This window comes from Coregonus lavaretus (assembly GCF_964263955.1).
Source record: "Coregonus lavaretus genome assembly, chromosome: 10".
Lineage (NCBI taxonomy): Eukaryota > Metazoa > Chordata > Actinopteri > Salmoniformes > Salmonidae > Coregonus > Coregonus lavaretus.
Genome location: NC_139997.1, coordinates 9822745 through 9838413, shown reverse-complemented (window position 1 = coordinate 9838413; position 15669 = coordinate 9822745). Strand labels below are relative to the sequence as shown.

The 15669-nt window shown below is 43.1% G+C and overlaps 1 protein-coding gene across 1 annotated transcript in view; it reads left to right on the top strand.

Moving 5' to 3' along the window:
• The window catches only part of LOC311135600 (integrin alpha-2-like), a 33997-nt gene that overhangs the window by 4957 nt on the left and 13371 nt on the right, over positions 1-15669 (top strand). Inside the window, exons 2-15 of the mRNA XM_084169612.1 lie at positions 619-742; positions 9271-9380; positions 9906-9997; positions 11351-11465; positions 11652-11779; positions 12071-12219; positions 12627-12777; positions 13006-13171; positions 13344-13417; positions 13525-13663; positions 13905-14050; positions 14250-14393; positions 14949-15152; positions 15405-15535. Coding sequence (XP_084025738.1) covers positions 619-742; positions 9271-9380; positions 9906-9997; positions 11351-11465; positions 11652-11779; positions 12071-12219; positions 12627-12777; positions 13006-13171; positions 13344-13417; positions 13525-13663; positions 13905-14050; positions 14250-14393; positions 14949-15152; positions 15405-15535 — 1873 coding nt within the window. The remainder of the gene's footprint in view (positions 1-618; positions 743-9270; positions 9381-9905; positions 9998-11350; positions 11466-11651; positions 11780-12070; positions 12220-12626; positions 12778-13005; positions 13172-13343; positions 13418-13524; positions 13664-13904; positions 14051-14249; positions 14394-14948; positions 15153-15404; positions 15536-15669) is intronic.

The following is a 15669-nucleotide window of genomic DNA, read 5'->3' as shown; positions in this document are numbered from 1 at the left end:
TGTTAGTGCAAGAAAGGCAAGGAAGGTCGTTTCTTCAAACATTGCCAGTGTTTCTAGTGTTACTCAGTGTCTCTTTGTGTCATTTCTGTTATTGTTATGGAAGGTGTCGTGACATGAGTGTTGTTTTGTTGTCCTCAGAGGCCTTAGTAGTGGTTTGAATAACACTCACACTCATCTCAGTAGGCCCCTGTAACTACTGTGTGTTCTCTATGACCAGCCACTGCGCCGACATGTCTGCTCCTCAGACCAGTAATCTGTACACATTGTCATGCTGCGACTTGTCCGGATTGGTCATCACTGATACAGTCATGCACAGCCAGATATTTATGATGGTGTGATCTCTCTCTCTCTCTCTCTCTCTCTCTCTTGCTCTCTCTCTCTCTCACACTCTCTCTCTCTCTCTCTCTTTATATCTCCCTCTCTCCCTCTCTGTGCTCCCTCTCTCCCTCTGTGCTCCCTCTCTCCCTCTCTGTGCTCCCTCTCTCCCTCTCTGTGCTCCCTCTCTCCCTCTCTGTGCTCCCTCGCTCCCTCTCTGTGCTCCTTCTCTCCCTCTCTGTGCTCCCTCTCTCCCTCTCTGTGCTCCCTCGCTCCCTCTCTGTGCTCTCTCTATCTCTGCAGGTTGGAGCATCCCCCGGTCCTTATCCTTTAATGTGGGAACTGCTGGAGCCAAGGTATTCTCTGAACCTGCTGTAGAGGAGTTTGGATACACTGTGCAACAGTTCAGGAATCACCAGGGCAAATGGTGAGACTACTGAGTAATGCATTGCATAGGCCGCAATGCAGAAGTACTGTGTGGTTTAATCTATGGCACATTAACTCTCTCTGTGTGGATGGAAACATCGTTAACAAAGGAAAGGGACCTGAAGATGTTGTTCAGTCTCCACACTCCACTAGACAAACATTTCATAAGAGATGTTAAGTGGGAAATGACCCAACAGAACAAATAATGATGACGAGTTGTATCATCGCCTCAAGGACTTACAGTGCCTTGCAAAAGTATTCAGATCCCTTGGATATCTTCAAATTTTATTGTGTTACAAAGTGGGATTGGTTTTATTTTCAACAATATACACAAAATACTCTGTGATGTCAAAGTGTAATAAAATGTATAAAATATATAAATTAAATAACTAAAATATAGTTGTTGCATAAGTATTCGGATCCCTGAGTCAATACTTATAGAAACACCTTTTGCATCAATTACAGCTGTGAGTCTTCTTAGGTAAGTCTCTAAGAGCTTTGCACACCTGGATTGTGCAATATTTACACATTATTCTTTTCAAAATTCTTTAAGCTCTGTCAAGATGTTGGGGATCATGGCTAGCCAGCAATTTTCAAGCAGATTTAAGTCAAAACTCTCCAGTATTTGCCGATGTAAAGCATACCCATACCATGATGCAGCCAACACCATGCTTGAAATTAAGGAGGCAGTTACTCAGTTATGTGGTGTTGGATTTGCCCCAAACATAAGGCTTTACATTTAGGCCAAAAAGTGTATTCCTTGCTGTGTTTTTTTTGCAGTATTACTTTAGTGCCTTGTGGCATACATGATGCATTTTTTGGAGTATTTCTATTCAGTATATTTGTATTCTTTTCACTTTGTCATTTAGGTCATTATTGTGGAGTCACTACAATGTTGTTGATCCATCCTCAGTTTTCTCCCATCACAACCATTGAACTCTGTAACTCTTTTAAAATCACCAATGGCCTCATGGTAACATCACTGAGCAGTTTCATTCCTGTCCTGCAGCTCAGTTCAGAAGGAAGACTGTCTCTTCGATGTGTCTAGGTGGTTAATACATTATCCACAGCATAATTATTAACTTGACCATGTTTAAGGAGATATTTAATGTCTGATTTGTTATTGTTACCCATCTACCAATCACTGCCTTTCTTTATGAGGCTTTCGAAAAGCTCCCTGGTCTTTGTAGTTGAATCTGGGCTTGAAATTCAATACTTGACTGAGGGACCTTACAGAAGGTGAAAGGGGTAGGGTGGCAGGTAGCTTACTGTGTAAGAGCGTTGTGCCAGTAACCGAAAGGTCGCTGGTTCTAATCCCTGAGCTGACTAAGGTGAAACATCTGTCGATGTGCCCTTGAGCAAGGCACTTAACCCTAATTGCTCATGTAAGTCACTCTGGACAAGAGTGTCTGCTAAATGACAAAAAAATAATTATGGTAGTAGGTGAACGGGGTATGGTAGTAGGTGAACGGGGTATGGTAGTAGGTGAACAGGGTATGGTAGTAGGTGAACGGGGTATGGTAGTAGGTGCCAGGCGCACCGGTTTGTGTCAAGAACTGCAATGCTGCTGGGTTTTTCATGCTCAACAGTTTCCCGTGGGTATCAAGAATGGTCCACCACCCAAAGGACATCCAGCCAACTTGACACAACTGTGGGAAGCATTGAAGTCAACATGGGCCAGCATCCTTTTGGAACGCTTTTGACACCTTGTAGAGTCCATGCCCCAATGAATGGAGGCTTTTCTGAGGGCAAAATAATTTTAGAAAGGTGTTCCTAATGTTTGGTATACTCAGTGTATTTTAGTTCAGGAGTAACAGAGTAACAAAAAACTATAATTAAATCAATTTTAATTCCACTTTGTAACACAATAAAATGTGAAGAAATCCAAGGGGTCTGAATACTTTTGCAAGGCCCTGTAAGTGGACTTCTATTGAATGTGGTTTTGACTAACATCGTCCCCGGGCTAATTCAATAGGTGTTAACTAACCTCGTCCCCGGACTAATTCAATAGGTGTTAACGAACCTCGTCCCCGGACTAATTCAATAGGTGTTGACTAACCTCATCCCCGGACTAATTCAACATGTTTTGACCAACCACGTCCCCGGGCTAATCCAACAGATTTAGACTAACCTCGTCCCTGGGCTAATTCAACAGGTTTTGACTAACCTCGTCCCCAGACTAATTCAACAGTTTTTAACTAACCTCTTCCCCGGGCTAATTCAACAGGTTTTGACTAACCTCTCCCCCGGGCTAATTCAACAGTTTTTGACTAACCTCGTCCCCAGACTAATTCAAAAGTTTTTAACTAACCTCGTCCCCAGGCTAATTCAATAGGTGTTAACTAACCTCGTCCCCGGACTAATTCAACATGTTTTGACCAACCACGTCCCCGGGCTAATCCAACAGATTTAGACTAACCTCGTCCCCGGGCTAATTCAACAGGTTTTGACTAACCTCTTCCCTGGGCTAATTCAACAGGTTTTGACTAACCTCGTCCCCAGACTAATTCAACAGTTTTTAACTAACCTCTTCCCCGGGCTAATTCAACAAGGTTTGACTAACCTCGTCCCAAGACTAATTAAACAGTTTTTAACTAACCTCATCCCCAGACTAATTAAACAGTTTTTAACTAACCTCGTCCCAAGACTAATTCAACAGGTTTTGACTAACTTCGTCCCCGGGCAAATTCAACAAGGTTTGACTAACCTCGTCCCCAGACTAATTCAACAGTTTTTAACTAACCTCGTCCCCAGGCTAATTCAACAGGTTTTGACTAACCTCTTCCCTGGGCTAATTCAACAGTTTTTAACTAACCTCGTCCCCAGACTAATTCAACAGGTTTTAACTAACCTCTTCCCTGGGCTAATTCAACAGGTTTTGACTAACCTCTTCCCTGGGCTAATTCAACAGGTTTTGACTAACCTCTTCCCTGGGCTAATTCAACAAGGTTTGACTAACATCTTCCCTGGGCTAATTCAACAAGGTTTGACTAACCTCTTCCCTGGGCTAATTCAACAAGGTTTGACTAACCTCTTCCCTGGGCTAATTCAACAAGGTTTGACTAACCTCTTCCCTGGGCTAATTCAACAAGGTTTGACTAACCTCTTCCCCGGGCTAATTCAACAACGTTTGACTAACCTCTTCCCCGGGCTAATTCAACAAGGTTTGACTAACCTCTTCCCCGGGCTAATTCAACAAGGTTTGACTAACCTCTTCCCCGGGCTAATTCAACAAGGTTTGACTAACCTCTTCCCCGGGCTAATTCAACAAGGTTTGACTAACCTCTTCCCCGGGCTAATTCAACAAGGTTTGACTAACCTCTTACCCGGGCTAATTCAACAAGGTTTGACTAACCTCTTCCCCGGGCTAATTCAACAAGGTTTGACTAACCTCTTACCCGGGCTAATTCAACAAGGTTTGACTAACCTCTTCCCCGGGCTAATTCAACAAGGTTTGACTAACCTCTTCCCCGGGCTAATTCAACAAGGTTTGACTAACCTCTTACCCGGGCTAATTCAACAAGGTTTGACTAACCTCTTCCCCGGGCTAATTCAACAAGGTTTGACTAACCTCTTCCCCGGGCTAATTCAACAAGGTTTGACTAACCTCTTCCCCGGGCTAATTCAACAAGGTTTGACTAACCTCTTCCCCGGGCTAATTCAACAAGGTTTGACTAACCTCTTCCCTGGGCTAATTCAACAAGGTTTGACTAACCTCTTCCCTGGGCTAATTCAACAATGTTTGACTAACCTCTTCCCTGGGCTAATTCAACAAGGTTTGACTAACCTCTTCCCTGGGCTAATTCAACAAGGTTTGACTAACCTCTTCCCCGGGTTAATTCAACAAGGTTTGACTAACCTCTTCCCCGGGCTAATTCAACAAGGTTTGACTAACCTCTTCCCTGGGCTAATTCAACAAGGTTTGACTAACCTCTTCCCTGGGCTAATTCAACAAGGTTTGACTAACCTCTTCCCCGGGCTAATTCAACAAGGTTTGACTAACCTCTTCCCCGGGCTAATTCAACAAGGTTTGACTAACCTCTTCCCTGGGCTAATTCAACAATGTTTGACTAACCTCTTCCCTGGGCTAATTCAACAAGGTTTGACTAACCTCTTCCCTGGGCTAATTCAACAAGGTTTGACTAACCTCTTCCCCGGGCTAATTCAACAAGGTTTGACTAACCTCTTCCCTGGGCTAATTCAACAAGGTTTGACTAACCTCTTCCCTGGGCTAATTCAACAAGGTTTGACTAACCTCTTCCCCGGGCTAATTCAACAAGGTTTGACTAACCTCTTCCCCGGGCTAATTCAACAATGTTTGACTAACCTCTTCCCTGGGCTAATTCAACAAGGTTTGACTAACCTCTTCCCCGGGCTAATTCAACAAGGTTTGACTAACCTCTTCCCTGGGCTAATTCAACAAGGTTTGACTAACGTCTTCCCCGGGCTAATTCAACAAGGTTTGACTAACCTCTTCCCCGGGCTAATTCAACAAGGTTTGACTAACCTCTTCCCCGGGCTAATTCAACAAGGTTTGACTAACCTCTTCCCCGGGCTAATTCAACAAGGTTTGACTAACCTCTTCCCCGGGCTAATTCAACAAGGTTTGACTAACCTCTTCCCTGGGCTAATTCAACAAGGTTTGACTAACCTCTTCCCCGGGCTGATTCAACAAGGTTTGACTAACCTCTTCCCCGGGCTAATTCAACAAGGTTTGACTAACCTCTTCCCTGGGCTAATTCAACAAGGTTTGACTATCCTCTTCCCCGGGCTAATTCAACAAGGTTTGACTAACCTCTTCCCCGGGCTAATTCAACAAGGTTTGACTAACATCTTCCCCGGGCTAATTCAACAAGGTTTGACTAACCTCTTCCCCGGGCTAATTCAACAGGTTTTGACTAACCTCTTCCCCGGGCTAATTCAACAGGTTTTGACTAACCTCTTCCCTGGGCTAATTCAACAGGTTTTGACTAACCTCTTCCCCGGGCTAATTCAACAGATAGAGAGCCAGCTGGTGGATGACACTAGGTTTATTATAAAATAACAGTAGTGATTTAGCCTGTGTATTAGAGACTGATACTCAAACTAGTAGACATTTATTCTTTGGTCATTTGTAATCTTGACAAATACCCCACTTGAAATGAGGAGGGTAAAGAAAAAAAGCAGTGAGTCAGTAAAGGGAAAACCCAGAGTCCCTGTGAACCCCAAAGAATAGAGATTGCCTTGTTGTATTGAAAGCCTGAATGTATGACATCACAGAGAGGGCCGGGGTCAAAGTACATTCCCTTTGTCTAATTGTCTGCTTCCTGTCTCAGAGTGTAGGCTTTGGCTCTAACTCTAAAGTCAGGGGACATTTATCGCTCTCTGAATCACACTACTAGCTTAATCATTATTCCTATGTAGCACGATTAAAGAAGGGGAGTTTTGGAATATTCCAGGAAACAGAGAACACAAATACCAAGATTTGAATACTTAATGGTAACAGTTCATCTTACACCAGCAATGAGAAGCACAACATAATAATGTGCTGCGTATTCTGTAGCCAGTGGAAGGCATGTTTCTCTTCTTTGTGGTTTAATGACGCCAAGCAGGTGAGGAACTTTGCCCACGTTCCATCCTGTCCGGCATACAGCTGATACCATGGGCTTTTATTCAGTCTTTACCAGGTTTAATATCACACCAACACACTGTGTCCTGGCCAAACAAAAATAGATTGGTTTGCAATAGAACATCATACAGGTATTCCCAGAACTCCAGATGTACTCCCATGAGTGGCCAATCAAACACAGCAAGACTTCACTGACACACTGTCACACCTCAGTGACCATATTTCAGCATGTCTGTGTCCACTCATTCTCAGTCTGAGTGGTGCTGTTATGTTGTCATACTGTACCTCACAGGATGTTGTAGTGAGTCCATCTGTGTGTCATCAGTCTAGGAACGCTGTGTGGTCTGTCCGTCCACACTGTGTAGTCTAGCAAGGTGGGGCTTTCCTCCATGATGTGTAATGTATAATGGAGTGGGCTTGGCATTTATATGGGTGTGAAATCTAGTAGGTGCGTGTGTGTGTGTGTGCGTGCATGCGTGTGCGTGTGTGCGTGTGTGCGTGCGTGCGTGCGTGTGTGTAAAAATATGTGTGGTAATACGTGTGGCTGGTTTCTGTGGAAGGTGGGTTTGACATCACATTGTGTAATCTAGTGGCCATGTGTGTCCTGACTGGCTGACTCACATGGTGATAATCCCCATGTTTACCCAGCTCCTGAGCCACCAGCAGCAGACGACAGGACTGGCACTTATTATGGCTCTTTCCTTCTCATGCAACAGAAAGAGACTGAAAACATGCTCATACAGATGTAGGATCTTAATTTGAGCCAGTTTGCTACAGCAGGAAAATAATCCTGCAGCAACAGGAAATGTGAATTATTATGTGGATTATATAATGGACATTTTCTATAGGGTTTATTGGGTTTCAAATCATAGGGTAAATCAAGTCTGACATTTAAAAGTAGAAATAACAAACTTTAGAAGCCTTTTTAAACCTCCAACACACTACACGTTTGCATTTCAGGCTGTGCAGGAAAATTCTCAGCAACAAAAGAGTGATCAAATCTGCACTTTGCCTCCTCAGGGTTAAGGTGCTTATTATACTTTCCACCCTAAGATGAACTGTTAATGGTGACTTTGGTACATTATGTGTTTACCTTCCACACCTGTAGAAAAGGAAAAACTCTGCTTACAGATCATGTTACTGTAATTGTCTTGTTGTCAATGTATGGTACTGTACCCAAATATTTCCTAACAATAGTATTAGCTACCATTAATGGTGTAATTTAGATCTACACCCCATTGTAAAGTTGAAGTCGGAAGTTTACATACACTTAGGTTAGAGTCATTAAAACTAGTTTTTCAACCACTCCACAAATTTCTTGTTAACAAACTAAAGTTTTGGCAAGTCGGTGAGGACATCTACTATGTTCATGACACAAATAATTTGTCCAACAATTGTTTACAGACAGATTATTTCACTTATAATTCACTGTATCACAATTCCAGTGGGTAAGAAGTTTACGTACACAAAGTTGACTGTGGGTTTAAACAGCTTGGAAAATTCCAGAAAATGATGTCATGGCTTTAGAAGCTTCTGATAGGGTAATTGACATCATTTGAGTCAATTGGAGGTGTACCTGTGGATGTATTTCAAGGCCTACCTTCAAACTCAGTGCCTCTTTGCTTGACATCATGGGAAAATCAAAAGAAATCAGCCAAGACCTCAGAAAAAAAATTGTAGACCTCCACAAGTCTGGTTCATCCTTGGGAGAAATTTCCAAACGCCTGAAGGTACCACGTTCATCTGTACAAACAATAGTACGCAAGTATAAACACAATGGAACCACGCAGCCGTCATACCGCTCAGGAAGGAGACGCGTTCTGTCTCCTAGAGATGAACGTACCTTGGTGCGAAAAGTGCAAATCAATCCCAGAACAACAGCAAAGGACCTTGTGAAGATGCTGGAGGAAACGGGTACAAAAGTATCTATCTCCACAGTAAAACGAGTCCTATATTGACATTACCTGAAAGGCCGCTCAGCAAGGAAGAAGCCACTGCTCCAAAACCGCCATAAAAAAGCCAGACTATGGTTTGCAACTGCACATGGGGACAAAGGTCGTACTTTTTGGAGAAATGTCCTCTGGTCTGATGAAACTAAAATTGAACTGTTTGGCCATAATGACCATCGTTATGTTTGGAGGAAAGGGGGGGTTGCTTGCAAGCCGAAGAACACCATCCCAACCGTGAAGCACGGGGGTGGCAGCATCATGCTGTGGGGGTGCTTTGCTGCAGGAGGGACTGGTGCACTTCACAAAATAGATGGCATCATGAGGAAGGAAAATTATGTGGATATATTGAAGCAACATCTCAAGACATCAGTCAGGAAGTTAAAGCTTGGTCGCAAATGGGTCTTCCAAATGGACAATGACCCCAAGCATACTTCCAAAGTTGTTGCAAAATGGCTTAAGGACAACAATGCCAAGGTATTGGAGTGGCCATCACAAAGCCCTGACCTCAATCCTATACAAAATGTGTGGGCAGAACTGAAAAAGCGTGTGCGAGCAAGGAGGCCTACAAACCTGACTCAGTTACACCAGCTCTGTCAGGAGGAATGGGCCAAAATTCACCCAACTTATTGTGGGAAGCTTGTGGAAGGCTACCCGAAACGTTTGACCCAAGTTAAACAACTTAAAGTCAATGCTACCAAATACTAATTGAGGGAATGTAAACTTCTGACCCACTGGAAATGTGATGAAAGAAATAAAAGCTGAAATAAATCATTCTCTACTATTATTCTGACATTTCACATTCTTAAAATAAAGTGGTGATCCTAACTGACCTAAGACAGGGAATTTTTACTAGGATTAAATGTCAGGAATTGTGAAAAAACGGAGTTTAAATGTATTTGGCTAAGGTGTATGTAAACTTCCGACTTCAACTGTAAGTAATTTGTGTGTGTGTGTGTGTGTGTTTCCCCCCAGGTTGCTGGTTGGTTCTCCCTGGAGTGGATACAACCAGGACAGGAAAGGAGATGTCTACAAGTGTGAGATCAGAGGGGCCAGTTCAGGATGTCAGAGACTCAACCTGCAGAGTATGACAGTTACAGCTATTCATTAGCCTGGTCTCAGATCTATTTGTGCTCTTGCCAACTCCATTTTTGTCTTTGTCAAACCAAACATGGAATTTGCTTTAAATTCCATAAGGAGTTGGCAAGAGAGCAGTAACAGACTAGCACCCAGGCTAACTATTCATACTCTCCCCTTTTGTATTTTCTATAAACTACTGTCATTCTTTTAGCAATCCTTATGTGAGTCCTATAGTGTTAGCTTGTGTTTTACCACATCATTTCCTTGAAATCTTTTCGAATCCTGTCAAATCTGTCTGTAAGTCAGAATGATGGCCACAGTGGTTAGGATGGGATTTTGTTCAGAGTTGCAAGTTCTCATTGAACTCATTGTGCTCATTGTGTGTTTTAATGAATGTTGGTAAACCTCTGTAATTACACCATGATAATGTATTCAATAACACTTTACATTAAAGTGTTTTTCTTATTACAGCGTAATTATTCCTGTAATGTAAGTACAGTGTACTAACTGTTCTTCCTCTCCTGTTTCAGACTCAGTCAGCATATCAACAGTGAGGAACGTCAATGTCAACATGAGCCTGGGGCTGACCCTAACCCGTACAGCTACAGAAGATACATTTATGGTAAGCAGATTTCACATCACTACTTCTGAGTCTGTATAGCAGTAGAATTACCCTAACCCTAGATACCCTAACCCTAGCTACCCTAACCCTAGATACTCTAACCCTAGTTACCCTAACCCTAGCTACCCTAACCCTAGCTACCCTAACCCTAGCTACCCTAACCCTAGATACTCGAACCCTAGCTACCCTAACCCTAGATACCCTAACCCTAGCTACCCTAGATACTCTAACCCTAGATACCCTAACCCTAGCTACCCTAACCCTAGCTACCCTAGATACTCTAACCCTAGATACCCTAACCCTAGATACCCTAACCCTAGATACTCTAACCCTAGCTACCCTAACCCTAGATACTCTAACCCTAGCTACCCTAACCCTAGCTACCCTAGATACTCTAACCCTAGATACCCTAACCCTAGCTACCCTAACCCTAGCTACCCTAGATACTCTAACCCTAGATACCCTAACCCTAGCTACCCTAACCCTAGATACCCTAACCCTAGCTACCCTAACCCTAGCTACCCTAGATACTCTAACCCTAGATACCCTAACCCTAGATACCCTAACCCTAGCTACCCTAACCCTAGCTACCCTAGATACTCTAACCCTAGCTACCCTAACCCTAGCTACCCTAACCCTAGATACTCTAACCCCAGCTACCCTAACCCTAGCTACCCTAACCCTAGCTACCCTAACCCTAGCTACCCTAGATACTCTAACCTACCCTAACCCTAGCTACCCTAACCCTAGCTACCCTAACCCTAGCTACCCTAACCCTAGCTACCCTAACCCTAGCTACCCTAGATACTCTAACCTACCTTAACCCTAGATACTCTAACCCTAGCTACCCTAACCCTAGCTACCCTAACCCTAGCTACCCTAATCCTAGCTACCCTAACCCTAGCTACCCTAGATACTCTAACCTACCCTAACCCTAGATATTCTAACCCTAGCTACCCTAACCCTAGATACCCTAACCCTAGATACCCTAACTCTAGCTACCCTAACCCTAGATACCCTAACCCTAGCTACCCTAACCCTAGATACCCTAGCTACCCTAACCCTAGATACCTTAGATACCCTAGATACCCTAACCCTAGATACCCTAACTACCCTAACCCTAGATACCCTAGATACCCTAACCCTAGATACCCTAACTACCCTAACCCTAGATACCCTAACCCTAGCACGCACTGTCACGGGAGATTGATTCATGGTAAGCAGCTTTTACCTATATCTGATTGTACAGCTGGAAAGCTCCAAGAAGATCCGTTTGGAATTGGCTGATAGCCTAAAGGTTGATTTGGATGTTTTACCTTGTATGTCATGCATCGTCTCGTCTTCTCCTGGTAGACATGTGGACCTCTGTGGGCTCAGAAATGTGGCAGTCAGTATTACTACCCAGGGATCTGTGCAGAAGTCGGCCCTCTCTTCAACCCCCTGTCTTCATTCTCACCTGCCCTTCAGAGTAAGAGTCCACAATCATTTTGACATACGTATTCTTAGAATACGAGTTCTCTATTGTTTTCACCTTTGATTAAAAGTATAAATTAAGTCCTACTGTATATCATATTTAACGCCCCTTTGTAATTGGAGTTATACATGGTTACCATACAGTACTGACATTAACCCAATTCTTCTCTTGTCTGTCCAGCTTGTGGGGGTCCCATGGATATTGCTATTGTCTTGGATGGCTCTAACAGTATATATCCCTGGCCACCAGTTGTGGCTTTCCTCAAGAAACTGTTGGAGAACTTGGATATTGGACCTGACAATACTCAGGTAAGTGGGATCACAGTTATCAGTGTACTGTATATTAATTGCCACCTGGGCTCAGGAAGAATGAAATGCCACGACTGCCATTTATAGGAATTGTCAAAGGCCGGATGCAATCGACAATGCAGCTTTTAAAGGCAATGTTCTCATTCACGGTAAACGCTGCATATTTCTTCTCAGTTGGAAATTGCCTTTAAAAGCTGCATTGTCGACAACCCACGGTCAGATTGAATCCTGGCCCAAGTAAATTATCTGTCCCTATCAGTTTGTTTGTTGACTTTATGTTTTTGCTTTCAGGTAAGTATTATACAGTACGCAGTTGATCCGTCTTTTGAATTCCATCTGAACTCCTACAAAACCAAAGACTCAATCATTGCGGCTGCAGCGAACATACTCCAGAAGTCAGGCTTGGAGACTAACACCTTCCGGGCCATTGAATTTTCCAGGTGCGTCTCAGTCTGCAACACTTTCCATGCCTGCAATGCCAACATTCTCAGGCCTTTCCTCTTGTTTTCTGTTAGTCAATGGAACCTTAAGTGACCGTGACCTGATGTATTCTATATAAAGATATCCTGACTCTGTTGACTCAACATATTTATAAAAAAGACTTGAACAAAAGGATTAGAATCTCTATTTGCAAACTGAAATCCCCCCAAAGAGGGGGTTAGAATGGAACACTTGAATAGAATAGAATGGAATACAACACATAGAAGAATGGAATCCAATGGAATCCAACACAATAAAATGTGTTCAGAACAAGTGTTTTAGAAACTATTTCTTTACATGCTTTTTGCTATTGACTTGGGTTTGAGATGGATGCTACTATTTGACACCTGTTGAGTGTGTATCTCAGACAGCAGGCGTTCTTGCCTAGGAACGGTGGCCGACCTGGAGCCAGTAAGGTGATGGTGGTGGTGACGGATGGAGAGTCTCACGACAAGGACCTCAAAGACAACGTCATCGGGAAGTGTGAGCAGGACCAGATCACCCGGTTTGGTATTGCTGTAAGTTAATATCACACTCAATCACACTCAAACCTTTATTGATCTAGGTTTGTCTCGTTGACATAAAATCTCTTTATCAAAAGGCACATACGTATATACAGTGTTGAGTGTGAGGTATTAACATTTACTGTTTAATACTTTTATAACATGATATTATTATGTTTTATTAATCGTCCCTTTCATTCTAACATGAATCGTTTTAAAATGTATTCTTTATTATGTTTCTAGGTCCTTGGGTATTACATAAGGAATGACATCGACACTAAAAACCTGATTGCTGAGATCAAGTCCATCGCCAGTACCCCGGCAGACAGGTACTTCTTTAATGTGTCAGCTGAGGAAGCTCTGCTTGAGATCGCTGGAACTCTGGGAGACAGAATCTTCAATATAGAGGGTACACTACTGTTTTTTAAAGTAATTTATTCTTAATTTTTGATAGAGGTCAAATTTGTATCCATAATGAAAAAATATCGACCTATATACATTCCAACAGTATGAATGGACCTTGAAGACATGTTACCTTTTAAGAAGGTAGCAGTCTTACTCTGTGTTGTCTTGGGAGACAGGTACTGGGAAAGGGGGTGATTTTCAGATGGAGATGTCCCAAGTGGGGTTCAGTGCCCACCAAACCAAGAAGCAGGTATGTTCAGGCTAAGGATACTATCACACAAACCTCCACATTTATTTCCAACCTGTAAGCCTCTATTCAGCATGTTTAAACGGGTAATTCTCTCCCACTTGTTCTAGAACATGATGATGCTGGGTGCAGTGGGGGCCTATGGCTGGAGTGGTACTGTGGTTCACTACACTGCTCAGAAATCAGACATCTTCCCCAAGACGACCTTTGAGAAAGTCCTAGAGGACAGAAACCACAGTTCACTATTAGGTGAGTTCGTTCTAAATGTCAATATTTGCTCCTTTACCTGCTATTTTATTATTTGTTTATCATACAGCACCGTGCCATTCTTTGGTCTCTTGCTTTTCCAACAATTTCTAACTCAATTTGAATGTTTATTGGAGTTCAAACTAAATATATCTTGATTTACAGTGTGACTGGCAGTAAGACTACTAGCACTGGATATTGTTACAAATTAGTCCATAATGTTCTGTTTGGCTGTTCGGTTCAGGCTACTCCGTGACAACGCTGAATGATGGCAGCACGGAGTACTATGTGGCTGGCGCTCCTCGGTCCAACCACACTGGACAGGTCATAGTGTACACCATCAACAGCAAGGGACAACCCACCGTCATAGACTCCCAGAGAGGAGATCAGGTACGAGGGTTGGACTGCCTGACAGAGAAGAGCATGTACCTTTTTTTTGTGGTGGTAGATGTCATGGCTTTCTATGATCCACGTTCTCTTTATTATCTCTGTGTGATCTATCATCTCTGACTTGTTAATGTTGTTATCCTTTGTTTCTGCTCACTGGCTCTAAAGACACTGTGTGTTCTATGTGCTTTCTATTCTGTAGATAGGCTCCTACTATGGCAGTGTACTCTGTCCTTTGGACGTGGATAAAGATGGTGTGTCTGATCTACTGCTGGTCGGCGCTCCCATGTTCATGAATGAACAGAAGAAGGAGACTGGGAAGGTCTATCTCCTCTCTTTCACCAAGGTAAGCCACACATACTGCACTCTACTGTACTGTACTGTACTGCACTCTACTCTACTGTACTTCATTGTACTCTGCTGTACTGTACTGTATTGCACTCTACTGAACTGTACTCTACTGTACTGTACTCTACTGTACTCTACTGTACTGTAACCTACTGTAGTCCACTGTACTGTACTCTACTGTACTGTATTGTACTCTACTGTACTGTACTGTACTCTACTGAACTGTACTCTACTGTACTGTACTCTACTGTACTGTACTCTACTGTACTCTACTGTACTGTAACCTACTGTAGTCCACTGTACTGTACTCTACTGTACTGTATTGTACTCTACTGTACTGTACTGTACTCTACGGTACTGTAACCTACAGCCCAAAGCCTTTCATCTCTTTTTTGAGGGCAGACCCACTACAGTACATTTCGTCTAATGGTTTCATTTTGGTCTACACACTGCATGTTCTGAGCACAGTGGTTCAGGACATTTTGAAAGACAGATCTTCCTAAGCACACTTACAGTATATTCAATATGAATTATTTTCCATCTGTGTTTCTAGGGCGTCCTAAGTGACCAGGGGTTCCTGAAGGGTCCATCCCCAGTGGACAACGCTCGTTTTGGGATGTCTATCTCAGCGGTGCCTGACCTCAACATGGATGGTTACAGTGATGTGGTGGTAGGAGCCCCACTGGAAGACAACAACAGGGGGGTCATTTATGTCTTCAACGGGGACAAGAAGAGGCTGAGGACACAGTGCTCTCAGGTAGCTACAGGACTCAACACTGTCCTCTGAATACAGACCTGCCGATGATGCAGATGGTGCTCAGTGCTAACACTCAATGCAACCTTAGCCTAACCATAAGCACTTGCTAGCATGTCTCAATATAGAATGCAAATATTGGAGGTTTTGTAATTCTGAGAATATGAGCGTTTCTCAGGCTGTTGGAATTCAGCCAACGTGAGCATTTGATGTGAGATCAAGTTGTGAGATCGTGTTTTATCCTGTTCATTTCAGAAAATCCTAGGCTCCAAGCTGGACCCTGCGTTGAAGTATTTTGGGCGGTCCCTAGACGCCAGTTCCGACCTAAACGATGACACCATCCCAGATGTATCAGTGGGGGCTTACGGGAAGGTGGTCCAGCTCTGGTGAGATTCGCTAGTTTCTTCTCTTTTCTTTGTTTTAACCCAGTTCCACCCCTCCTCTTCAGAGGTAAACTATATCATTTTGTTTCCCACAATTCCCACATGTCCCACTCGAGTTAAGTGTTTACTTGATATCA